General features: G+C 42.5%; 9 protein-coding genes across 9 annotated transcripts; 3 read left to right on the top strand and 6 right to left on the bottom strand.

Moving 5' to 3' along the window:
• Window positions 1-1,401: 1,401 nt before the first annotated feature.
• On the top strand, window positions 1,402-4,158 carry BCR41DRAFT_420604 (hypothetical protein; the record flags this gene model as incomplete). Its single annotated transcript, XM_022029919.1, has 7 exons — window positions 1,402-1,646; window positions 1,782-1,875; window positions 1,992-2,534; window positions 2,675-3,028; window positions 3,171-3,622; window positions 3,721-3,848; window positions 3,977-4,158. 7 exons carry the CDS (start codon window positions 1,402-1,404, stop codon window positions 4,105-4,107), a joined length of 1,947 nt encoding a protein of 648 aa, XP_021883401.1. The 3' UTR covers window positions 4,108-4,158.
• A 199-nt stretch (window positions 4,159-4,357) lies between these two features.
• On the bottom strand, window positions 4,358-5,420 carry BCR41DRAFT_16237 (hypothetical protein). The gene has a single exon (XM_022019665.1). It carries the CDS (start codon window positions 5,361-5,363, stop codon window positions 4,419-4,421), a length of 945 nt encoding a protein of 314 aa, XP_021883400.1. The 5' UTR covers window positions 5,364-5,420; the 3' UTR covers window positions 4,358-4,418.
• Window positions 5,421-6,290: 870 nt separating this feature from the next.
• BCR41DRAFT_349762 (FAD binding domain-domain-containing protein) lies at window positions 6,291-8,874 on the bottom strand. Its single transcript, XM_022023529.1, has 4 exons — window positions 7,976-8,874; window positions 7,550-7,860; window positions 7,178-7,437; window positions 6,291-7,088 (listed from the first exon to the last, which is right to left on the bottom strand). The coding sequence occupies exons 1-4, from the start codon at window positions 8,773-8,775 to the stop codon at window positions 6,390-6,392; spliced, it is 2,070 nt and encodes a 689-aa protein (XP_021883399.1). The 5' UTR covers window positions 8,776-8,874; the 3' UTR covers window positions 6,291-6,389.
• Window positions 8,875-9,701: 827 nt separating this feature from the next.
• On the bottom strand, window positions 9,702-12,479 carry BCR41DRAFT_349761 (S-adenosyl-L-methionine-dependent methyltransferase). Its single transcript, XM_022023528.1, has 4 exons — window positions 12,411-12,479; window positions 12,038-12,302; window positions 11,507-11,892; window positions 9,702-11,409 (listed from the first exon to the last, which is right to left on the bottom strand). The coding sequence occupies exons 1-4, from the start codon at window positions 12,442-12,444 to the stop codon at window positions 9,734-9,736; spliced, it is 2,361 nt and encodes a 786-aa protein (XP_021883398.1). The 5' UTR covers window positions 12,445-12,479; the 3' UTR covers window positions 9,702-9,733.
• Window positions 12,480-13,225: 746 nt separating this feature from the next.
• On the top strand, window positions 13,226-15,251 carry BCR41DRAFT_385116 (hypothetical protein; the record flags this gene model as incomplete). The annotated part of the gene is made up of 2 exons (XM_022027643.1): window positions 13,226-13,689; window positions 13,777-15,251. The coding sequence occupies exons 1-2, from the start codon at window positions 13,362-13,364 to the stop codon at window positions 15,249-15,251; spliced, it is 1,803 nt and encodes a 600-aa protein (XP_021883397.1). The 5' UTR covers window positions 13,226-13,361.
• A 2,758-nt stretch (window positions 15,252-18,009) lies between these two features.
• BCR41DRAFT_278148 (hypothetical protein) lies at window positions 18,010-18,180 on the top strand (the record flags this gene model as incomplete). The annotated part of the gene is made up of 1 exon (XM_022020200.1): window positions 18,010-18,180. A coding segment is annotated over one exon (171 nt), but the record flags the coding sequence as incomplete, so codon positions are not given.
• Window positions 18,181-19,579: 1,399 nt separating this feature from the next.
• Window positions 19,580-21,548, bottom strand: BCR41DRAFT_349756 (hypothetical protein). The gene is made up of 2 exons (XM_022023527.1): window positions 19,917-21,548; window positions 19,580-19,796 (listed from the first exon to the last, which is right to left on the bottom strand). The coding sequence occupies exons 1-2, from the start codon at window positions 21,292-21,294 to the stop codon at window positions 19,702-19,704; spliced, it is 1,473 nt and encodes a 490-aa protein (XP_021883395.1). The 5' UTR covers window positions 21,295-21,548; the 3' UTR covers window positions 19,580-19,701.
• A 388-nt stretch (window positions 21,549-21,936) lies between these two features.
• Window positions 21,937-22,173, bottom strand: BCR41DRAFT_288586 (hypothetical protein; the record flags this gene model as incomplete). The annotated part of the gene is made up of 1 exon (XM_022020311.1): window positions 21,937-22,173. A coding segment is annotated over one exon (237 nt), but the record flags the coding sequence as incomplete, so codon positions are not given.
• Window positions 22,174-24,604: 2,431 nt separating this feature from the next.
• BCR41DRAFT_16183 (hypothetical protein) lies at window positions 24,605-25,306 on the bottom strand. The gene is made up of 2 exons (XM_022019663.1): window positions 24,797-25,306; window positions 24,605-24,702 (listed from the first exon to the last, which is right to left on the bottom strand). The coding sequence occupies exon 1, from the start codon at window positions 25,172-25,174 to the stop codon at window positions 24,869-24,871; it is 306 nt and encodes a 101-aa protein (XP_021883393.1). The 5' UTR covers window positions 25,175-25,306; the 3' UTR covers window positions 24,605-24,702; window positions 24,797-24,868.
• Between the last annotated feature and the right edge of the window lie 863 nt (window positions 25,307-26,169).

Below are 26,169 nucleotides of genomic sequence, written 5' to 3'. Positions count from 1 at the left end.
TCAACTTGCTCGCTGTTATCTAATGTCTCCAGTCTCTGCTCCATGTCGCTTAGTTCATGTTCGTCGATATCTGCCTCGACTAATTCGTCGATCTCTTCTCCCTCATAGACTGCGTCTTCCCCAGCCTGAGAATTCGAAGAATCTCCTCCACCCTGCTGGGCATACCCAATAGCGCCACGGTAGCAACGATCTGTGCCGATCAATCGCTTTACTGTTCGCTTGAAGACAACCGTTGTGAAGTATTCAAGCATGCGTTTCGCATCGACGCTACAGTCACCTTGATAATTTTCATTGCAGTATTGCTAAAAACAAAAAAGAGAATTAGCCAAGTCGTCTAGTTTGATAGCCTGTCTGAGATAGCTCATAGCGACATTTTGATGATCCAACATACCTCCCACAGCCGGAGCTGTGTCTTATATTGATTCACTGTCGTCGATGAATCTGGATCATCTAAAATCATCTGCAGCACACTTCTCGCCGACTCCTTCCGTGCGTTCGCCAGGGCCAGCTCTTCTTCTGTCAATGGACCGGAGTGAAGGACATTTGAGGATAAAGAATCAGCCTCACAACGCCTAGGGCGCTTAAAAGACTTTGCACTAACTCTAGCAGTCTGTGCCACTGGTGAAGGCTCTGGAGTCGTTTCGTCAGTCAGAATAACTCTTTTTCTCCTCGGTGCTGCACGAGTGGATCCAGTGCGAGTACTTGACTTGGTTGGCTTCGTCTGACTGGTGCTTTGTTCCAAATCCATGCAGGTGAAATTGGATAAAATCTTTTCGTTGTTGTTTGTCATTTTGAAAGTGAGCAAGCAGGAATGAACCTTTGAAAATGCGAATGTGCCGTTATTTTTCTCAGTTTTAGTCAGGGGAGAGGGCAAGTCTACTCTGTGTATTGTAGGTTTTATTGTTTTATTGTGTATATGAATGTATGGAGGAATGAAGGCGTAAAATAAAGAAGAAAGAAAGAGATCTTTAGCATGCCATGATGACATTGTTAAAATTTCGATGGATTTGATGTCAATTCAAATTTCAGGACAAGTGTCGGAGTAAAAGCCACAAAACGGACACATGTCTTGTACGTACAGACATGAAACATAATACCCTTAAATGGAAAAAGGGCTGGATTTGGCATCATAATCCATTATAGATTATTGTCCACCCAATATGTAGGACAATAAATGAAATTGAGAACCATGCTTTCCTTCTCCATACTGTGATATCTATTATCGTGACCATTTGTTTAGTGCGCTAAAAAAGAAAAAAAAAGGTCGCGTCCTGATTATGACATGGTTTTCGGGGCGTCACATTTGGGGCTGCTAAAAATGTTTGCTCTTGCCTTGCATTCTTTCATTACTTTTTTTTTTTTTTTTTAACCTTTTCTTGGTAGCCTAGAGCGGCACTCTCAATGTACGGCACATCTGGCGCAACCTCGCCCAAACCTGCAGTAGGACCCTCATCATCGTCATCATCCTCAGGACCAGCTTCCACTTCATCTTCTTTAGGCTACTTTTGCATCTACAACCCTGAATTTGGACCTACTGACGAGACACAACATGAACAATTACTCTATTATGTGGCTCGAAAGACCGTGTCCATGGATGTGAAGATGCGAAATATTGGTTTAGCACAAGGACTGGTCAACTTTGCACGGTAACCAAGACCCAGCGCAATGGATGAGAAGGTTTCGAAATAATTTTTCGTGACGAAAAAAACCAAGAGATGGCTGGCGCTTGACAGCCTTTGACCTTTGACCTTGACCTTGACCTTGATCATAACGTGCAATAGGATATTCTCACCCACGGCCCCATGCGAGAACGTGCATTCTCAGAAAAACCGACTGGTATTTTATGAAGCCGAGCCAGGATATTGGCTGCATTTGGTAGGCTCACACTACAGATACTCTCCATAAAATGACAACAGTAAAGCACCTTAAATCTGACTGGTTTATCTTGATACCATGTCCCTACATCGGTCTGGGGTGTCGGTTCGACTCAGTGTATAGAACTTGGAACAATCAGACGATCTATTAAGGGTGCTGATGGAAAGTACCGCGTGGTGATTGAATATTTAGAGCATGAGATCCATGATGCAATTGTTTCAGCACTACTTCGACAGGCTTATGCGATGTACAAGGTTGCCAATGGAACTATGGAAAGTCTCGTCATAGCACATAATGGGAATACAAGACCATTACAGCGGCGACTAGAAGAGTTTTTCGAATCCTGGGTCCTTGGTTGGAATTTTGAGAAGGACATGACATTGGAACGAGCCTTGGATGGGATTCATTATTTGCCACTGAGTAAAACAGGAGTCGGGTTCCAGAATATTGATCAGATCGTGAGGAGTGTACGAGAGAGATATAAAGGACTGATAACACATTCTATGATAACGTTCGAGGACCAGCTGGTGGCCAGTGATATTCGAGATGAAGACCTCAAAGCGGTTTGGAACCATGTGTTACAAATAACCGGATACGATAGTGCAAGCATGAGCTCATTATTAGACCGACGGGAAGAAGAAGAAGCACGGAAGCGAAAGGTAAAGAGACAGGCCCTTTCCTTTTTTTTTATTATTTTGGTTTATCCTCGTTTAGCCAAAAAGCATTTCATATCAATCTTATTCTAATCGCTCCTTCTTCAAATATGCATCGACTCGTTATTTTCTTTTGACCGCCTCAGCAAACTTCCACATTTAGATTCGGAAAATCATGGTCCAACACCAGCATTTTTGGATTTTATCGGTCATCCCCTTCAGCAACTACACCGCCTTCAACACCGCCTCTTCGTCCTGCTTCACGTGTCAGCTCGCCAGCACCATCTATTCGGAGTGTTGAAGGCATTACTATCCCGGGCAGTTCAAATGCAAATACACTCTCAGCGCCAGATATAAACACCGCTGGGTCAAGTCCTCGACCATCCGGGGAGTCTGAGGCACTGCTGACGGCAGGTGGCAAAGCTCAGGTGAATCCTCTTTGGTACGGGCAGGATGCTAATAGTGAGGATGTTGAGGAACATTTGGGAATTACATTCAAGGTAAAGTAATCAAACAAAAGAGATAATTGTTGCTATACTTATTTTCTTTTTTTTTTTTTAAAAAAAAAAAAAAAAAAAAAAAAACTAACATATTATTTTATTTCCTCAATATCGATCACCTTTACAACATATCGTATACTAGCACAAAAGTGGACTCAACATATGCTTTTTTGCGTCTCTAGCAAATTCAGCGTCGCAACAGCTGATTGACAATCCGGAGCAATTTACACGAGAGCTAGAAGAGTTTCTATCGGGAATGATCTATGACCCTCCATTACTGGACCCCAATGGTAGCGGCAGTAGTAATAGCAGTGAAAGCATTATCACGCGATCGCTTCTTGAGGAAGTCGCAAGACAAATGGTGAAGGAGTCAATCACAGCACGCACACTAGGGGGCGCATTTTCTCCAGGAAGTAATAATGGCAATGGAAGTGGAGGGGGCAGTGGAATCGATAAGGAGATCCGATTTGTATACTTTAACAAAATGAATTTGGCAATCAAGGTACAGTTAGGATCTACAACTGGCAGAGGTGGATTCACTATTGGATCCGATATGGCATTGTCATTATTAGACATCAAACAAGACTTTGATCGGTAAGCTAAGGATACATCTTATGTTATATGAAAAGGATGTTTATCGACATTTCCTAATTCTTCTCTTCACTTATTTAAAAATTGTCCACGCTACCAAGTATGCCGGGTGCTTCAGAGATCACGACGCGGTCGCCTTCCAACCATTGGATTGTGGGCAAGCGGTTCGAAGATCGTGAAGTGTACATGATTGTATCTCGCAAAGATAGCACATTGGTAGAAGTGGAAGGTAAAACATGGCTTTAGGAAGAAAAAAAAAAAAAAAAAAAAACTAATATGTAGACAAATCAATCCTCTAATTCTTTTTTTTATTTTATTTTTATTTTTCTATTTAAAAAAAAAAAAAAAAAAAAAAAGATGAAGTCCGTAAGTTGACTTCATTATATTTTAATAATACTGGCATGCCAGCGTCGTCAACCATGACAACAACCGCGGTATCTTCTAGCAGGGCACATGTGCATAGCTCTCCCACGATAGAAAATAACTAGACTTTTCCCGACACATCAAATATAATATTGTGCAAAATGGCTAATGTATGCAGGGCCAATATTATTCTAGTATTATTATTATATTTTATTATTATTATTATATTATTGCTACTAATTGTTTTATTATTTTTATTATTAATGGTAAGTGTTGATTATTTCTACTGTTGTTACATCATGACTGCGGTATGAATTGCTTTGTATAAATAAAGAAGTAGACAAACAATAACCCGAAGTCGATATGGCTCAATGGTGTCGACCGAGTAAAATATAAATTTATCTGATCGTCATGTCTGCTCTTTTTTTTTTTTTTTTTACTCGCTGTGCCGCAGGTTTGCCTGCCCATGTGCTTGTTTGAGTGTAAGATTTTGGTCCTTGAGTAGATCTGGGTTCAGTTTATGGCGATGAAGTCTCCGTATGTTCGTTGAATCCAGATCTTGACTGTCTCTTTCCTTATCGTACTGATTATGACAGTGACCAGAGTGCTGGTGATGATGATGATGGTTTTGACGTAGGTTGATATGCTCTAAAATCTCCTGGAGTGCTTGCTGAGGTGTACGCGGCCTTGAAGGGGTCTTTTGGTTAGTATCGATGGAAAGTGTATGTGTGGCCGTCGCAGTCGAACATTTGTTGCAAGAGCTCTTTGAATCTGTTACATCACGGTCACAAGAAGGACTGCGGGAATGTCGATGAGAAGGAGAAGATGATTTGTCCTTAGATGCACTACGGGAATGATTACAGGATTGGGTTCGAGAGTGAGTTCGGGACTGTGATCGAGAATGTGCGTATAGCCGAGAAGTATTAGTCACTACGGTGCCGCTGGGGCAGAGTACTTTCGGCAGCGCTCCAGATCCATTGGTGTGAGATGTGGGACAATGAAGAAGGGTTGGAAGCTGTTGTTGTTGTTGTTTGATGCGGTTTAGTTTGTCAGAGAGCTCTTGAGGTGAAAAACTGTGTGAGCGATTTTGACTTTGATCCTGATCTAAGATTTGGATTTGACCGTCGGGACCATTGGTGTCGATAATACTGCTGCTGTTGTTGTCCTTGTTGTCGTTGGTCAAGGATATAGACATGGCGTACTGCATCATGAGAGGATCTTCACAGGTATCAATTGTCATTGTAGTGTCATTATTTCCAGAATTGTGAGTAGTAGTCGTACTTAAAGTGATAGTGCTACTACTGATTGTTGTCATGGAGAGTGTGTATTCCATCATGTGTTGATCCTGGGGAGTTATCGTTGTATCTGTTCTTTCATTCATCGTCTTGAATAGGTTCTGTTCCGATAATGGCTTGAATTTTTTTTTTTTTTTTTGGAAAGAAGGAGAGATGGAAAGTGTTGGGAAGGCCCATTTTTATACCCCCTTTTGTCGAACTTTACATGGGATATGCTGGACACTGCCACTTTGCCACGTAATTTTAGTAGGAATGTCAATATGTGAGAGGAAAGGTGAATGAGCGGCACAACCAAGGCACTAAGGAAAGAGAGAGCTGTGTCGCTAAAAAGGTATCTGTCTATTCCAAGTCTTTGTGCGTCATTGCACTTATTTTTTTTTTTCCGAGATCGAAGAGATGGAGCGTATATAATTAGCGTAACAGTAGTCGACGACGTTTGATCTTTAGTCACGCGGGTTACTTTATCCGCAAAAATGAATAGAGAAAGGCTATTGTTGCAAGGCTGTACCCTTTTCTGTTCCAAAGAAACAAAGTTTTAATTTTGTGGCATATTTTCTATCAGGAAATTGTAGTAATAAGTCGATGAAAATTATGCATATGTATGTGAAACGATAGGAAAGGAGTAAAGAGTTCTTTCTGACCCTACTAGTGATCTTAACCCTATTAGTCAATATGTTTTACAGGTATTTTGAAACATCCACGAAGGCGAAGCTAAGACGTTAAAAAAAAAGGAAAACCACTGTCCTAAATGGCATGAGTAAAGATACGCAAAGAGCTGCGCATTAGGGTATGTCGATTTTGTATTTTGTATTACACACATTTCTGCTGTAAATCAAGTTTTGGGGTCTTCAGACCACGCGGAATTGGGGGCGCATTCCTCAATTTCATGGATGACGCGCGCGTGATGTTCATAACAAAATAGACAAATGTTTTTTACAATCGAGTCATGATATCCGACAACACTTCAAGAGAACGTCAAGTGTAAAGCTATCAGGCATTTACTTTTCTAATTTCTCTTTCGTAAACTGTCGTATTCTCACCATGTACATTGACATTAAAAGATATAGGCAAAAAAATATGCTTTTTGTATTTTTTTTTTTTATATGTATGCTTTACAGCCTTAATTCCACATTTTTAGACGGGAGAATCAAGATTGAGTTCAGATACTTATCTACATCCATCCATGCGGAATCACTTACGCCTTGGACTCTGTAAGCAATATATGAATCCGGGCGTAATAATACAATGGAGCCTGGTCCACCTCTTGTGGGGATACCATACCGTCGATGTAGTAGGGCGGCGTCCTCATCTAGATACAGTTTACCGGCTCCAAAAGACTTATTTGTCAAGACCGAGAGCGTTTCGAAATCGGGTTGGGAAATGGGTGCGGTGATTACATGAATCATGAACATTTTGGATTGGCCCGTATTGCTATTTCTGCGGTACTTATTCTTTGCATCGTCGCCCGTGTTGTTCTGTGTCTGTTCCCAGTTGACTCCCCAAGTAGCAAGAGAGGTCTCAATGTTTTTAGAAAGATTATAAGCAACGGTTGTGCGGATATCTTTGAGGTCAGTAGCGATGTCCTTAGCCAGCATATCGGATGTGAAGACAAGGATATGGAAAATGCCTGGGCCGATCAGGAGATCATGTAGACGCAGATGCTGTTGTTCATTGACGTCCCTGAGATTTTCGGTACAAATAATCGATAGGGCACCATCGCGAGCACGAACCCCGACTTGGAACTCCTCTGCCGGGGCTGATTGTGTGGGACACCTCCTATTGATATTATTCTCGCGGTATCGAATTCGAAGCTAAAGGGAAATAATAGTTCCAAGTTAGGAACAAGTTGTTTAAAAGAGAAGTGTGTATGTTACTGTTTGTTACTTTTTTTTTTTTTTACCATGCACATAGGTGGACCTTGCGGTATACGGGGCAGGATATAGGGCGCTGTTAGGAGCGCAAATCGCTTTAGCAGCTTCTGCCAAAAGCCTTCCGCTATGACGCCGCCAAAGAGACCAGCCGAAAGCTTAACGATATTTCGAGCGACTTCGGAATGTTCAGCTTCATATGTGTCGAGGATGGATCCGGGAGCAGAGCCCTTGAGCACAAGCGACATTTTCCAAGTCAAGTTAAACGCATCCTGAAGCCCCATGTTTAATCCTTTGTTATTTATTCATGCAAGAGAAGAGTATGTTTTAGTACAATCTAGAAAACGTGAAATTGGATCAACTTTTTTTTTTTTCCTCCTCGAGACGAAACAAGATTGTGGTACCTTGACCGCCAGCAGGCGAGTGAACGTGAGCAGCATCTCCACACAGGAAGATCCGTCCCTTATCTGAGTATCGGTCTGCAAGGCGCTCATTGACGCGGTAATAGGTCAACCATTTACAGTCGAGGATCTGCATTTTGGCTGGGGAAATGGCCTCGTCCAGAATCTTCTGGAATTTAGGGATTGTGAGCTCTTCCGCCTCCTGGATTTTATCATTGCCAGGGGCAATGTCACCACAGTCAAGCATCAGACGGATACGATTATCACCCAAAGGAAATGATATTGCGGTACGTCCGCTGTCCCCAATAAGGATTCTACCGTGCGTAAATTAAAAAAGGCTGCATGTTATTTTATTGCTAAAGCTCACTCTGTCGAGAAATGTTGCAACATGTGAAACGATATGAATACGGTCCATAAGGAAACACTTACAAAATTTTGTCCACAGGAATGTTCGCTGTTACTTGCCCGTCGTAAATGATTATATTCTTGCCAAGGGTCCGACCTGGAAAAGCGATGTTCAGCTTATGGCGGACCGTAGATTTACCCCCATCGGATGCAATCAAATATTCAGATCGGACCACTTCGTAATCATATTCTTTATCCTTTAGGTCAGCCTCTAGTTCAATGGCTCCCAAGACTTTGCTCTCATTCGAGCGAATGTTGACGCCGGCTTTGACACGTCGGATTGTGGTTTCTACAAACGTTTTCCCCTTCTGAGGATTAGATACCCCAAAGCTTTCCTCCCCCTTTCCCTCTTCTATTACTCTAGTATCCATTAATTCCCATCCACGTTCGATTTGTCCACCAAGTTTTTCATATTCTTCGGTCAAAATGGTAACAGTCTTGGATTGCTCAATAAGGAGGGCTTCAGTGAAATGGGACTCGGAGTTTCTCAGCATTGGGATGGTTGAGAAGAGTTTGGTACCAAGGTAGCAATGGAAGTCAGCCAAAAATGTGCCCGAGTTCATGAATTTGTTGATGAGGTCGATCTTGGGAAGATTATGGCTGTGATCGTGGCTAAGCATATGGAAGATCTCAAGAGTGCGTGCATGGATCACCAGAGACTTGGATAGCTTGGAGACTTCGTGTTGACGCTCGATCAAGCGATGTGGAATGCCCATTTTGGTTAGAAGAAGACCTGCAAAAATACCTGTAGGGCCAGCACCAACGATCAAAACTGGGGTGCTAGGCTGAGTGAAGGTAGAGGATGAGGTGTTTAGGGATAACATGGCGGTTTTTTAGTGGCCCCTGTTTATATGGAGAAAGATGCAAGTTTATAGATGTTGAAAGCTAATGGAAGTGGTGTTAAGATGCGTGTACACTTTTTTTTTTTTTTTTTTTTTTTCGATTTTCTCTGTATTGATGATCGCTTTTTATACCAGAGCTCCTTCATTGATAAAATACACATTACATCGTCTGCTTGATATTTCAAAGCAGTATCACTATGTCATATCTGTGACAAGCTTTCAGTATGAAGCCAAAAGCTATGAGGGTATTTACTCTCAAAAAAAAAAAAAAAAAAAAAGCAAAGATGGTAGCGAGCGCCCATGAAGTTGCGGAGTATGCATGCGTACAAAGAAGGGGGTCATGCATCATGGCTTCATTTCATGTCATTCAAAGCGCAATATATTTTTTTATACAATTTAAATAAGCGGCGAGGATCACTGATTGTAAGTCGGGCATAATTGCGCCAACAATACTCTTCCAAGGGGTCTATGGCCCTTTATTTTATCCGTGCGCAGTTTATCCTAAGCTTCAGGCTCTAACTTACGAAGGCAAACAACCTCTTTTCTGGGTTATTTATTCCTCCAGGGGAAGAAACAGTTTCATTGTGATGGATGGATCAATTTCTGTACACCAACAGAAGTGAACCTAAAATATCTTATTGCTATTAAAGATTGGCTGAATTTTTTTACTTAAAGATCCGCTTAATGGTACTTCCGCTCTGCCGCCGCCGTTTCCTGTTGATCAGCGTGGCAGCGCCATGGCTTCCGACGCGCGGATATAAAAACGCTTATCCGTGCATTTAAAGACGCGATATGGATTATGCGTACCGAGAATAAAGAGTAGGAGATTCTTCTCTCTGCTGCGCAGTCGCGTTTCTACTCGAATTTCTATGCAAGACTTCAATATTTATTTATTTATTTATTTTTTTATAGGTTTATAATACGCGGTAGACAGAGACATCTAAAGCTTTAGAGCCCATCCCACAGCATCCCACCACGCCCCAAAACCAAAACATGTTCCTCCTCCACCAATACCAATGATCCGGTTTCGGCTGTTATCCAATACAGTGGCGTGGTTTACCATCACCAGTTCTCGAAATGATGAAGGACGTAGATATTGGAACGTACGAGCCTTTAGTCGGATCTCCACGACGGTCTCTTGCCATAACAATAGACCTGGAGATGAGACTCCTCCAATGACCAAGATTCGATCTTCATCAACAGCCACACTCGTGTGGCCGAACCTCGGCTTGAATAATGAATGAACATGAGCATGGTCACCGCTATTACTACTTCTACCTGCGCTACTGTTGTCGTTTATCTCTTGTAAGCTTATCTCATCAGCTTCTGCCCAATGTAGCACTGTGTTTTCATCTATATTCAGTGTTCTCCCCATCGTAACCCTTGTAACAGAATTAAGAACCTTTTCATCTTTCCCATGAATCCCCCCAATAACAAGCAATACATTCCTCTGGTCTTCATCTTTGACAACAACACTGCTATGTGAAAAGATCCCTTTGTATTTTGGCTGCCGTTCTGAACTGCGCCACATAAATGGCACCCATTGATTATCCGGAATAACAAACGCCCAGATCGTCTCATTAGCTTCTCCAGCTCCATTTCTTCCTCCATAAACGACCATCATCTCTTTATCATCAATTACCATCATATTGGCAGTATGCTTAAAGAGCCCGCTTGGGGCCCGATGGTTACTCATAGGGTTCACTCTGGCGCGCCATATGGGGTCCCATCCATTTTCTGGAGTGAATCTCCAAACATCGTTATGCACCTTCGTGGGACCGTCTCTGCCACCGTACATGTATATCGTAGAGCCATTCAGCGTTGACACAGCAGAATGGTGCATACGAGGTGCAGGTTCGTCGTCATCACGGGGTAACATCTGTGAGGTTCCATCTTGCAGATTGATCCGTAACATGGTGGCTAGCCGTGTTTGTTGCGACCGAGCGCGGAAAATCCTCTGATCTTCTAGACCATCTGAAGCATCAAGACCAAAGCCTCCAAAAGCATATGCATAGTCCCCCAAGATAGTAAGCGAATGGCCCTTTCGGTTAATGTCCAAACCTGGGAACAGAACTTCTCCTGCCCATTTGATACTTCCCACGATCGAACGTTGTGAAGAGGACGCAGATGCTGACTTATGGTCAATACTGATGTAGCTCGATTTATCCATAGGAGTCTCAGTCATAAACAAAGCGTGCTGAAGCTTTGCACTCAATCCAATGCCTCGAAGGACATCAGGACTCCGAGTCGGGACGGATACACCCTCCTTTGGGCCCGTTGAGGCGACGGCAGTAAAATAATAAGATCCGATCCAATGTTGTTCATCGTATTCATCAAAAGGCTCCAGTTGAGATATCCTGAGATGGTCGGACTCATTGGGCGTAACAAGTAAATCGGCCATCAGGTTCATATTCATGATTTCGCAATTGGGCCACCCCAACTCTTGGAATCGGTCGCGCTGATCCTCAATGCTCATATACTCACGAAGTGTCTTGAGAGGTGTCATGGTCCTTTCAAAGTGCCGAAACATCGTCAATGCGAAGGGATGTAAGTTTTCATTCCCTTGTTCATCTACATCGAATGTTGGGATACATTGCTCGTGCAGGACAAAAGTTGCTATCATAAAGGAAAAAAATAGTGATTAACAGTCCACTTAAAGAGCCACTCAGATATGAAAAGTCATGATGTACTACGCCCTTCTCTTGTGTCGAACCTTCAGGGAAGTCGGCGAAAAATTTGATGACAGCATCTGATTCTTCGGCTTCAAGATATGCCAGAACGACTTCAGAGACCACAAGAATGGGCATCCGCGTCTGTTGCTGTCCTCCTTTCTTGGTGATACCTGCTTCTTCAAGCCTCTTCTCCAATTCATTTAGGTTCCTCAAGTCAACGCCAAGACATGAATATGTATCCGAGACGAACTCTGCCACATCGTCCTTTGACGGATTCTCAGGAAGAAGATCAAATAGCTTTTCCTGATTCCTAACCATGTAGAGTCGCTCCATGATGAGCGTAGGGTAGTCAATGTCAATATATTTGAGCTTTGTCCTGGTTTCTCTCCTCTCTTGTAATAATTTTAGCCGGAAAAACGTTGGATCGCTAAAAAGTAAAAATAAAAAAGATAAACAACTTGTTGATTTAATACTAGTAGCCTTCAATAGACACATTCATGGAGAAGGAAAGAGAGGTGTAGATCAAACAGAATTACAGATTGAAAAGAGCCACAACCAAAATTCATTCTTACAATCCACATCCCAGACTAATTACGGCGCAATTATCCATTCCAAGCGTCTCACATTCTTGGATCCAACCTTCGACCAACAAACGTATGGTTTCTGTACGGTAGTAATAAGAGCGGTTGATGACAGGCGAACGCCGACTGGGCTTTTGAACCACATATTTTAGCATTAATGGCGAATCCTTTTCCGTGGCTCCTTCGACATGGCATGGTTGCAAATACCCCAAGCGCTCCAAGCTTCGCTTCGATGTTATACTAGATGTGTTCGTACCTGGAGAATACGATATATATATATATTTTTTTATATGTGGAATTAACGCAATCAGCATTACTCATCTTTGAAATTGAATCTCCATGTCTAATCGTTTTGACCACACACCCTGAACAGCGAGATCAGCAGCTGGGTCTCCCATTGCGAAAAATTGCTTGTGTATGAATAAGAGAAAATTGACGTCAAAAAAGATCGCTAGTCTATTAAAAAGTGACTTGATGTGGCGACAGGGTCGTACAGCGGTCACGGGCGAAAGGATCCCTAATAACCTGTCGTATACCGCAGAAAATGGACGCCAAAGCACACCAGCTTCTGAGACTCAAGTACAAAGCATAAAAAGAACCGTAAAGATGGCTGCAAAAAACAACAACCGAAAAGAAGCCTCTTCTAGATTTCAACTGATAATAAAATAGGCTGCATGACTAAAATACGAGTGATATATAAGCTGAAAATCCAAAGCTGTTACTTTTGCACCTTGGTGGATGTTTTGCAGCATAAATAATGAAGTGAGGGGATAAGGAGCATGGGGATGGGTATAAGAAAAGAGAGGCCCTAGTTTCCTCTTTCACCTGGCAGCTCCTGTTAAGCATATTAGCCTTTTTGTTTCTAATGCAATTTAGTAGAGTCGCATAAACTAAGCTTTTGTGACATGAATATCTGAGGCAGTCTTTTAAAAATAGGGGGGATGTGAGAGGTCATCAGTTCAAAGCAAAGCCCTTGGTGACATGGCGTGCAACAGAGAGCATGGGCATGTAAACAGGCATTATCATAATGTGTTGCAGGAACCAACGCAAAAGAGTGTTACCCCTAACCAAACGAGCGCACAGGATACTGAACAATCGAACATTCAGAGACCTGGCATCAAGTTAAAGATCTACATGTAATATGTAACAACTTCGTCCCTTCTTTCATTCTTTCACCTAATTTTCTCCAATACCATACTCGTTTTCGAAAGGATCCCTCTTCAGCAATTACCCTATCCACTCTCGCTAAACCCTCAACAATAAGCAGCAAATAGACTCTTTTGCTGGAAATGATTTACTACGGAACACCATAACCATGATATCCACTAAATCACAACTGTCAATAGGTTTTGCTGCTGATGCAACAAATGCGAAATACCTTGTAAATGTTCGTGTCCATATGCAAAAGTTGTGCCGGTTACTACTGCTACTTTTGATATCCCTGTCATGCACATTCGCTATACCAACGACTGTTACACCTATCAATGATGGAATTATCGATTTAGACATTGGACAACTTAACAGAATATCAAAACAAAATTGGGCATTGGGCGTCACCTTCATTCTCATTGGACTTTTTGAAGTTTTTTATGGCTTCAAGTTCATTCGGTTAACCCTCTTTGTCACTGGATTTCTTGCTTGGGGTAACCAAAACAGATAACAATGTCGTATAAAAAGAAATATCAGGAAAAAAACACTGACATACAATGCCTATTTCATTTGTTTCATAGCGGTTGCCGCCATGATGATTATGCTTGCGATTCGATGGGACCTCATCTATACGACGTTTATACCAAAGTACTATTACTTTTGGCTTTGGTTGGCAGCTGGTCTCGTGGGCTCGATACTATCGTTCCGCTTTTGGGATCTCGGCGTTACATTCACGGGTGCATTTGGCGGGTTTGCTCTAGCTATGAGCATTGTTGCCATTGCCAACCTCTCAATCACGAACGCTGGGCGATATGTGATTATGGGATCATTTATTCTGGGAGGAGCCGCTCTCGCTACATTTTTCGAACGATTTTTCATCATTTTCTCCACTAGTTTTGGGGGCGCGTACATCTTCATGTTTGGTGTCGATCAGTTCGCCCAAGTTGGTTATCGTGAAATGATCGTGATCTTCGACTTTACGGGCAAAACATTCACCTACCATCCAAGCTGGGATGTCTACTTGATGCTTGGGTTCTCACTTATCTTGGCAGGTCTTGGTATTGGATGGGAGTTTTGGCATCATTCTGCACCGCTATTGATGGATAGAAAGGCTCTTTTTCGAATATATGGAAGGCCATTTGGGAAACGGCCCAGGGAGCTTATTGGGCAAAAGATCCATCATTGCCTTAAGGCTAAATCAGATCTTTATGCGCATATTTTCAGCTGCCACTGTTTTCACCGTTGGACTATTGATGATGTCTTATACAATGAAGAGGATCTGTATGGAGTTTGCATTCCAGTCTCAGATGGTTCACCAGCAACAGTACCAACAGCACCAACAGCACCCTTTGTACCAAATGATGGCCCAACCAAAGAACCAAAGCCCTCAGCGTCTACAGATAGTGGCAACACGGACGTACCACCGAAACCTGCTCCCGTAAGCAAAGAACCGGAGAGGCATATCGATGTCTTTGACGAGAAATCGGAGGCTATTTGTGACAATAGCAACGGTACTGAAAGTCAATATGAAAGCGCCAAACATGACACTGAGAGTGGCCATGATTGTACTGGACAAAAAGAATCAACTATGACAATGACAACAAAGACAATCACATCAGTGACATTTGAGGAGAGCTACAGTACAGATCGAGCAACGGATCCAGAAGAGTCGCAACATCTTGAATTGCATCACCCATTATTTTCTCCACATGTGGGTGACCGTACCATGGCAATGCTGCGACTAGTAACCGAGAATAGGAGCTCAGGCAATACCATACCTAGAAACCTTTTGAGAGGTGACTTTAACCGTGTTGAAACAACGGTGACATCTTCAGCTGGAATTGAAACTGCGAAAAGCACAAGATCAGGGGCCTGGTACTCCTCTATCTCTGATAATTCAGATATTGAATCAAGTACTAACCTCACTGACGGTCTTGGTCATCAGATACCGGATGTTTCAGATAATTATCAAGATTCTGCCGATCTTCAAGAATCTGACGACTTCATTGGGGATGATACTAACTGGCCGCAAATGGGTTCAAAACGTGATGCATAATAATTTTGATTTGATAAATTCATATTATTGTACAATAGTAATATAAACCAATAAATGTATTAATATAAAGAAAATCATGAAGTTCAAGATTGACGTCTATATTGCAAACCGGTTATTATTTGGAGCTTGAGTTTGGTGTCCGTGGGCTTGTGGAGGGCCTCTTTCTTCTTATTACTTAATATAGGTTTCTGCTCACTTCATCTATCTTCTTCGCATAACTCTTTCTCTTTCTTTATTTCTCACTCTTCCAACACTTGAATAGAATCGTTATCGACACTTCTTACTTATCATTTCCTAACACTGATCTGATCTACTAGAAAGAAAGAAAAAAATGGCTGTAACTATGCAACATGCTGATCAGAAAATTGCTTTTCTTACACATCAAGATCAAGAACAATCCTTCTCTTCACAGCTCGCGGCCTCTGGATCTTTACTCTCGGCCGCAACCATTAATTTCCCTAAACGGAAACCAGCTGTCCCTATCTCTCGTCCCCCCTCATCCTTATCATCATCCTCTTTATCTCTGTCTGATACCTTGACAAATGTACCGTCTCGTATCACGATAGCTACTGGCACATCTAAAGAACCTAAAGGGGCTATCTCCGCTTCTAATATTAATTGGGAGAATCTCGATGCACCGTGTGATAGCCCGGCCAAGGGTAATGAAGAAGATAAAGAGTGCGGCAATCATAATGGCGATAACAACAAAGTGACCTCCAATAAGCATCGAGACAGCCCTTTTGCTGCGCAAGTTTGGCAGCAATACTGTCGTGCTAAAGACTTATTGCCCAATGGCCGGAGACTTGAAAATCTGACATGGCGCATGATGGCTATGAGGTGCTCAACAGCTTCTTCGACTGACACCGTCATTTCTATTGACGCTGCCCCAGACGATGTTAACACAGATGCTTGCATGCCAAGGTTTGTACTTTAAAACACTTATCAGTTTGAAAACTTTCTATTCCGCTTTTTGTTTTTATCACATTTGAGGAGAAAAAAAAGAAAGAAAAGCATAGTTCCCACAATAGTTTTATTCTTATCTTTGTATTCTCCTTTGGTATCTATCAACAATACTATATACATTGGGTATTTTGCAGGGTGGCGGTACAAATATTCCATTATTGTAATTATCTCAGTAAATGTAAACGATTGAGGTCTTTCTGGCTATTCTGTTGAATTGAATGATCACGTGTAGAACCCTGCCACCAACTGTTAAATGAGTAAGCTTTTTGTGTGTGTTTATTCTACCTTATCGTAAGTTGGAAGTGTCCAACTACAAACACCACAACAAGAGCTTCTTCATCCACAACAGCGCTCACAAAGATAACGAATTGATTACACGGACTACGATAAAAAAAAGTTGTCCAAAATATGGGCAATTGGGCAAAACAATTTGGCTTTGTTTGTTTTGTTCATCCCTTTTTTTTTCATTTGAAAAAAAAAAAAAAAAAAAAAAAAAAACACTTCATGCCCTGTGGGACCATGGCTTTTTTTGAGTTTTTTTTGTATTTTTTCAGTCTCCGATCGTATTCTATTGGGACAACCTCTTGAACGTCCACGTTTCCGCTATCTTTTGTTATCCCCAATCAATACCAAATGCATGTGTCTCAACGCGTTTTTGCATTTGTTTAGCTCGAAAGAACCTATTAGTGCGCAAGATTTTTCAAGTGCGGAGCATCTCTTCGAGAGATCGAATGTCCCTCCTTCCCCACTTCATCGCCCTTTCAATACCAACATCCAAGACCCACCACTGCCTGCTACCAGTGCCTCCAATTCCTGCATACCAAATACAGCTAAGGATGCCTGCCCCATGACACTTGCTTCTTCATACGGTCATGTAGACGTTACCGCTACTATGGGCTTCTTACCTGAGGCCCTATGCGTAGATACTACTACGCAGTCGAAGAAGGCTTGTCTTCCTAGATCTATATACCCCATGAAGGTTATCCCACCTGTCCATATGTCATCTGAACATGAGGTAAAATCCAAACCTAGGCATATTGAGTAATGTTGTGCACCAGCTTTGTCCGAGAAACACACTCATCTTTATCTTCTCACTAATCAATTTTACCTTAACGGGAATGCCAATACCAAAAAAAAGTTGCCACCAACAAATTTAGACGATGCCCATGCTCTCAACGCTCTGTTCGCTTCTTCGTCTCAGCACCACCGGCCTCTGCAGCCGATGACTGGAGTGGAGGCACTTAACACTGAAGTAAATGAGCTGAAAGGGAATGCAACTAATATGGCACTCTTTTATCCTGAACAATCCACGGCCCATCAACAGTCATTCGATAATCCTATGGTACTCCAGAGCTCTTCAGCGTCGTCACTTAGTGATAATGCGTATTCCCTAGGCCCTCTCGCACAGCAGCAGGCAGGTGGTGAATTTGGAATGAACCCGTTTGACGGCCCTTTGGAAACCACAAACATTGAATCTACAGGATGCTTGGTGTCTGCTGCCCCACCTTGGTTTACATCGAACGATCAATATAATTATTTTACTACAGACAACCCTGCAACTGTTACTGATATTACCTCGGGTAGGCTCAATATGACTCTTAATCGTATGGCTAACCCACTCTTTAACGAGCAAAGCAAACTCCATCATATTCAATGGCAAATATCATCCAGAAAAATCGATGTGACTGATACTAGTTCTGATACGGAGGATGAGGGTTTTACAACGTCTATGCCAACTACTGCTGCTCCCTCAGTTGCCATCAGCTCTGCTACCGCTCCCACTACATCGAACGAGACGCAGTGTACCAACTGCAGCACAAAAAGAACGCCTCTTTGGCGACGAGATGAAGGAGGAAAGCCGCTTTGCAATGCTTGTGGGCTGTTCCTGAAGCTCCACGGCCGTGTCCGCCCATTGAGTCTCAAGACGGACGTGATCAAGAAGAGAGTCCGAGGTGGTCTCAATTCAAAGTCTGGACCCGCTGCACCAACAGAAGCAGGCAGAAAAACAAGTTCAGGAGCCAGCAGTAACAATTGCGAAGAAAGATCTAAAAAAGGAGGAGATCATCGTCGTGAACGTGAGGAACAAAGGCAAAAGCGAATGTTAGGAATGGCAATTAATGAAGCCGACCCGGGTCTAGGAGCAAAAGCTGAAGTTGAGATTAAAGCTGGTGAGCAGTACAAAGACCAGCAACAACAAGGGGGCTGGGTCGTTCCAGTTGCTCTAACCAATTCGTACTTGGGCCCACCATCATCTATATCAACACCTGTTGCCGGCTCGCCTATCCCCACTACTACGTCCGCCTACAATCATTTCATAGGTTCCCCCGCATCTCGCCTAATAGCAGTGGTAGCAGAGGCCGAAGAGCGTACTCAATCTTTGTCACCGTCATCACCACCCAACTCAAACCCTGCGCTTCGTGGAACTACTGTTGGGTTCTCCCAGCTTCCAAGTTATCCTGCCTCGCCTAAGCGTCAGCGACACGCTTCAATTGATTATGAGGATCGTCTACCCGCGCCTTTGATGCGATCGCTTGATACGCACCCACTAAAGAAAAATGACGCCAGAAGGCCCCAACACCCGCTACCGCTCACTGGCGTCCCATCCCCTCTAGACCAACGACCTTCCGTGTCCTCCATCTCCTCCACCTACTATCCTTCATCCTCAACTTTTTCCTCACCTTCACCACCATCCCACCCCTCGATACCACAGCATAATTTCATTTCCTTCCCAGAGCCTAAGTGGACAGTACAGCAGCAACAGCAGCAACAGGCTCAACAATTGCACCACCATTGCCAGCTTCCGCCCCAGCTTGTACAACAACAACAAGAGCGGCAACCGTTACCTCTCAACAACGATAGTTGGTGGTCACATCTTATATCAACAATACCAAAGTCTCAACAACAGCAACAGCACAAATATCATCACCCTCAAGTCCCAATCATGACGACTACAAACATGTACATGTACAATAAAATAACAGAACCCTCGTTTAACCCAACTGCGGCGCTTACGGCCGCCACGGGGGCTATGCCCCTTGCTGAGCAACCGCAACAAGGATGGTTCTCTGTGACTACAGCACCAACAACAACCATACCCAGGTTTCATGTAATTACCACGCCTTCAAACTCATCTTTTGCTACAGAAAATGGAAAATCATCAAGTATTAAAAAGATGATTTAGAGGTCAATCGACCGTGAAAAAATAAATAAAAATAAAAAAAATAAAAAAGTAAAGAATGAATATGTACAAATATTTTTAATAATTCACATAGAAATCGACGCGTTAAATGAGACTATTTACATGTTTTCTTGACAATAAACGAACATACAAATAGAAAAAAAAAAAAAAAAAAAAAAAAAAAAGACAGAAAGACAGACAGAAAAGCGACGAATGGAAACAAAGATAATAAGTAAAGTAACAGCTGATACAAGGGATATAAAAAATAGAAATGAGATATGATAAATACAACTACATCAAACAGTCTTTTTACTCAAACATGCTTGACATGCTCGACAAGCTCGCTCGTTGCTTCCAGTGCGATTTGTTCATGATTTGACGTTGATGCGTCTTGGTATGTTGGGCTATTAAGGAGAAAGTATTTTTTTTTTATGTCAATAGGTGTTTACTACTAAAAGAAAAGGAAACTAGGCCAAAGTGCCGTTCAGAAGTAGGTGTTTTGTTATGAATAAAGTTATACTTACAGAGATTATCAGAACGCGAGAATCGCTTGTTACATCCCGGCATTGTGCAGGCAAAGGGCCGTTCTAATGTGTGAGTCTTGATATGGCGCTTCAAATGCTCCAGCCGCTTGAATCGCTTCATGCACCCTGGCACAGAGCAGCAATGGTTCTTGGCAGACGAAGCCGATCCACGCATCCGCCCCGGATGAACTCCCGGCATCATGACTGCTACTGCTTCACTTTCCCCTACACCCATCATCATGGAGTGTTGGTTATTGCTGGGGACCATAGAAGTCTGCATCGAAAGTGGTATATGGTGAGGATAAGTCGAATAGTACTGCTCCGATTGTGAACGATGATGATGCTGATATCGATTTTGCTGCTGTTGGCTGCCGGGACTAGGCAAAGTCAAAGACGATAAGGATGATGACGACAAAGATACATGCATCCTGTTTGGAGACATCATTGGGCCTGCATGGGATCGACTATCAGCCACAGAGGAATGGTCAACTTTATATTCCGAAAACGAATGGCGATGATGAGGATAATCCGGATAGGATGATGGTCCACTGTATCCCTCTGCTATATGCCAATCTCTGGCGGGAGAGCGCATAGGATCTTCATCTTCGTCCATGGATATAGGTACTGAGTCCATACGCCCATCTGGATGGCTTCGTGCTGGTAGTTGGAATGAAGGGACAGACTCGTAAATGCCATGCGAGAGATGATGAGTCGGCTTATAGAAATCTGCCTTGTCACCACTCTTCTTTTGATCCCTTGATAGCCTGTCTGCGCCATCATAGTCAATATCCTCTTCGCCTTCACTATGCATCATAGAGCCGTAGCCTCCATTACGACGGTCAGACATTTCATTCGATGGTACGAAATGAGATGCAAATGGCATCGACATGTTGTTATTGGACAAAGTCGCTCTGTTAGGCTGCGTAGGAGATTCGCCATTAGGGTTGGGATTGGGCCCGTTATGACCAGCTTCATACAGAGTTAAACCGTGCTGGTCGTGGTAGTGATGATCATTTACATTGGGCTCCCAGCGTGAAGAAAGAGAGGATGGGGGACTGAGTGACCGAGGTCTAAGGATTGGGTGATGACGGTTATGTTGATCTGCATCGAATGGGCGATGCACTGGCTTCCGACGGCCAGGAGATCCACGATAGTGATCAAAGTCTCGCTCATGCTCTGCTGCCTGAGCGTGGAAAGACTCCATCATTAAGTTATGTTGATTATGTAGTTGAACGTCATCAGGGTTGTTCGACACAGCTTTAATATCCAATTTGATGGCGTTGAATGTTGGTACATTCTTGTTATCAACGTTATTGCTGTTGTTCTTGGAGCTGGCTTTTGATGTTGCTAATACTAGTGCTGACTTTGTTGATTCCATTTCAGAGATGGCTGACCCGGCATAAACTGATTTAGGAGAGGAGCTCCTTGGCTCTGGCTTTACAAGAGAATTTGCTGTTGCTGAACGAGCGTCATATGGATGCACATCTGAAGAGCTTTGTGAACGTTGGTGATGATATTGGCGACGATATTGACTATCTAATGAGCTGTGTGATAATGATGTCGGCGTTGATGGTGAGGTCTCATACTCAGCCCTTTTGTGATAGTCAGCGGATGTTGCACGTAGACAATGAGATGGTGCCCTACGGGAGTTCACATGAACTGTCAAAGCGTTATTACATTGTGTTAGACAGGTTCACTTTCATTCCTTATGCTACGGATTAAGTCAACAAAAAAAAAAAAAAAAAAAAAAAAAAGTGATACAGTATGATAATTTACCTGGTGTGCCACCATTGGAAGCAGCATCAATCTGGGTCGACCCAGGAGATGATCGTGGGCTTGCCATTCCGGAGTGACTGGAGTTCATCATCCCTCCTGGTGTTGTCATACCTGCTTCTGCTCCATATGATGGGGCTCTTACAGTCGTGTTAGAGCCCGTAATGTGTCCATCGCCCATGCCCATTGGCATAAAACCTATAGGACCCATCATATGACGATCGGGTTTACGCATATGTATCGATTTCTTGGTATGAGTACGCAAATGAGCCGAAAAGTTATCAGACCGACTAAAAGACTTTTCGCATCCTTGAAACTCACAAACGAACGGTCGCTCCTTTGTATGGACAAGCATGTGTCTTTTCAAGTGTTCAAATCTTTTGAAGCTCCAGCCACACGTTGGGAACTTGCAGGGATGCTTATTGACTGAGCATGAGGATGAGTTGTTGGAGCTAGTGTTGGATGAGATTGAGTTGTTACGATGCTTGCCCATCAGGATACCATTATTGCTGGCGATGGTAGAGTGATGCAGGGTGTTACTGTTATGATTGTTTTGGTTAGCACTGTCCAGTCGAATATTGCCATTCTCAGCCATATGTTCACTTCTCATCATTACATTAGCACTATAGTGTTCCTCAAAAGAGCCCGTGTTGCTTATTGAGTATGGAACATGATCGTTGTATCCATTTAAGTAGTGGTGGCTGCTGTTGCGATATTCTGGCTCATTTTCGCCGTAGTACGAGTCATGGTGCTGTGTATAACGACAATCTTCTTGCTGTTCGATATAATAAGGTGATGATCTACGTAGCTGTGATGCCCGTGAATGTGAATGGATGTTTGTATCACGGCGACTTGCCCAATCGTCTCGAGTTTGATATTGATGTTCAGAAGAATACGTCTCCTGCTGACTAAAGCTCCGCTCCACAGATTGTGATCTTTGTCGGTCTGAGGGCATGGAGAGTATTGGAACAGAACCGCGACGATCTGAATCTGTTTGTGTTTGTGCGGTCGATATGGGAAAACAAAATGAGAGTGAAGAAAATAGGGAGAAAAAGACTTGTGAGACTAGGCAATCGAAATTAAAGTGTCTTCATAGTGCTTTTTTTTTTTTTTTTTTTTTTTTTTTTTTTTTCGGTGAACAAGAGTAGCACGGGTTCGAAGAAGAAAAAAAAGTTGAGGAGTGCTTATTCTCAGAAGCCAGGGGTTTGCATGACGTTTGAATAAGAAGAGAGTGCTGTTGAATAGAAAAACACAATAAAGAAAATGGAACATTTGTAGTCTAAATTTATAAGAATGGACTTGTAGCACCCAGGCTCAAGTGAACGGGTGAGTTCAAGATGCTTGTATGGGATTGGAGGGAGGGAGGATGGGGAGCAAAAAGGGAGCAAGGGGAAGGGGGAAGGAGGAAGAGGAGAACAAGAGTGTGAGATTAATAAGGAATAAATGCGAATGTATGAAAAGTGAAGAGTTGAAAGAGATTCAATCGGCTGTAATTGCTTTACTGAAATGCACAAGTTGAAACAAATCCTTGCATTTTCTCAAATGTAGATATCTAAGACAAGGGTAAAAAAAGCCAGTAGACGCATTCATAGACATTAATTAGGAGACGATGCTATACCTTGGTTGTTTGTAAGGTATTGTGTGGATCCCAATAGACGATCTGGTGAAGCGGCCATGATGAAGTGAGTGCCACTGTTGGTTATTCGCTATCCAAATGTACGAAGGCACGAATTGTTTATAAAAATAAAAACAAAAGCGATAACAATCGAGGATGTTGAACAAGACAGGCAAGTACATGCCGCGCTACCTTCAAATCTTTAATGTGAGCTTCTGTAATCACAAATGCAAGGTCACTAACAGTGTAACGTCCAACAGTGGTCAAAAGCGGAGGGAAAACAATAGAAAGCAGATATGAAAAAAAGAAAAAGATGAAAGAAAAAAAAAAGAAAGAAAGAAAGAGAAAGAGAGAACCAAACGAATGAATGGATGAAGTGAATAAAAAAGGAGTATAATGGTGTTTTGTTTTAGCCGAGGATCTTTTTTTTTCTTTTTCTTGGCTTGTGCGATAATAAACCTTCCCGATTTCTAACCGAAAGGTGACAGCGAAGATGGAGAAAATAGAGGGAGATTCAACACCCCCAAGGGATCAGGGAAAAGGGTTGATCTGAACCTGAACTAAGGAGGACACAAAGGAGAAGAATTGCAACTGGTTTTTTTTTTTTTTTATTTCCTTGGGATCGTCAAGATGAAGACAGAAGTAAGACTAGAAAAAAAAAAAAAAAAAAAAAAAAAAAAGACAGGTAGGAAAACAGGATGAACAAATCATTCGCTTTTCATCCCAAATGAACAATCAAGACTGGGAAGAATTGCTTCCTTGGTTTGTATGGTCAGTTGTAGTCAAAGCATACAGGAGAACTATAAAAACAAGGGTCGAGATCCAATTTAAATGCCACTGCGTGTGAATTGCGTGTGTATTGAAGTAACTCTGTCGCATTATCATTGCGTTACCCTTTCCTCAGGCTATATCATTGTCCTCTCATGTTTTCTCATGGAGTCATAGGCCCAACCTTCAATATTATATCAGAAAAGCGGAAATCTAAACGCATACACTTCAAGTTGCTGCAACAAGGAAAGGAAAGGAAAAAATTCATCATGGAGTACAGAGAATTGTTAATAGCAACTATGCTGATTTACAAGACCGCGTCTTTTCTAAAATTCTTATTGAGAACATTAACTTCAGGGTGATACGGAAAGACCTGCAGACGTCCTTGCATAACAGACCCCACTACCACAATATCCAATAACGCGTATTGAAGTAAAGTTGTGATGGATTTTCATGCCTTTTTTTTTAGTCCCTGTTTGGCTGAGGATGTGGTTGCTATCACTGTTGTTTCTTGATCAAGAAGTCTTTCTGTCTAAATAAAAGTCATTTGCTGACCAAAACTCAGGTGCAAAAAGATGTCATTCAAAGCAAAAGAGGAGGTAGCGAGGAGAATAAACAGAGGAGATTGTTCTTAACTGGCAATGTTACAAAGGGGTGATCAAGGGGGGAAAGACACGGAGTACACAGATCGAGGCAAAAATATGTGTATTTTTATATAGTATACATTTTAGATGGGAATAGAGAGAAAAAGAGGACATGTACACAAAGGGCATGGGCTCAAGGGGCAGGTGTAAGTTCACAGGAGACAGGCAAATACAAAAGACCCGGCAACAAACATCAGGAAGAGAGGGAAACAAAGGAGGAAGAAAGAAGGGGTCAGAGGGATTGAATGGATGTAGAAGTGTATATCACAATAAAGTTTTTGTTGTTTTCCAAGGGGTGCATGGCGACTGGGTGTGTGCGTGTGCGTGTGTTGTATGCTTGCGCCTTCTGCACTGTGATCGCAACCTTGGATTAGGGGAAGAGAGATAAAAAGGATAAAGGCAAAAGGAGGAGGCATACTAGAAAAGGAATGGTGTTCATTATGGCTCGTCTTCTTCATCAAGGCCTTCCTGGTCCCTTCCTTTATCCCTCATTTGGCCCATGATAGGAATCGCCACACTGCTTACAGTGCTCGTTGATGGTCAACACAGAGGGCATGGAGTAGGGGGGAAAAATAAGCAACAACTGAAACCAACACCACATGCCAATCAGCGCATCGAAGGTGGTTTTTTACCCTTCTTCCTTCCTCCAATGGATGGATGGATTCGTACTAAATTTAAAAAACAGGGGGAACGGAGTTACGGGTGCATGCAAACGATCCCGAGTCAAAGGATCATTTTCTTCGTCATTGAAAGGAGATGAAGGCGGGAGGAGAGTAAGCACAAAAAGGAGTCACCTTCAACTGGAATGAACAACAGTGGTGGGTGAATCTCTTCGTTTTTCCTTTTTGCTGGGAGAATATGTCTATGCCTACTGTCCCACGAGAGAATAATTACGTTACTCCTCTTTGTCTTGATCAAGATAGAAGAGCCACACTGATAACAAACGCCTCCTTTTTGAATTAAATGGAAAGGCCCCTGAAACTTTGGGATCATCATTGAAGGTCCTGATCTACTACTTCTTCTCATATTTCTCATATCAGGCATGATACAGTGAGCCTAAACGCATTCATCCCCCATCTAATATGTGCCCTTTGTCTAATTCAAGGCTGTACGATTAATTCTGCTGGCAATGTGATGCAGCTGGATTGATTAATATTATTTTTTACATTCTCCGTGGTGGTTATGCTCAACTAACGATCTCCACAAAAGGCAAGGAGGATGCCATATTGTTCAGTCCAACCAAGCGCTTCATTTCTCTCTGGTTACTTGGATACTTGATACCAAATAGTTTACCTGTAATAAAATGTAACAGACAAGTATTGATAGAGTCATTCCAACGCCCATGACAACAAAGGCTACGTTTCTGCACTACCCCCACCATCTACTATAATGCCGTCTAAAGCACTACATGAAGAAGAGCTCTAAAAGATGCCATTTAGTAAAAGTATGTTTG

This window comes from Lobosporangium transversale (assembly GCF_002105155.1).
Source record: "Lobosporangium transversale strain NRRL 3116 chromosome Unknown BCR41scaffold_10, whole genome shotgun sequence".
NCBI classification, from domain to species: Eukaryota; Fungi; Mortierellomycota; class Mortierellomycetes; order Mortierellales; family Mortierellaceae; genus Lobosporangium; species Lobosporangium transversale.
The sequence above is the reverse complement of the archived record's forward strand: the minus strand, read 5'-3'. Positions and strand labels throughout refer to the sequence as shown.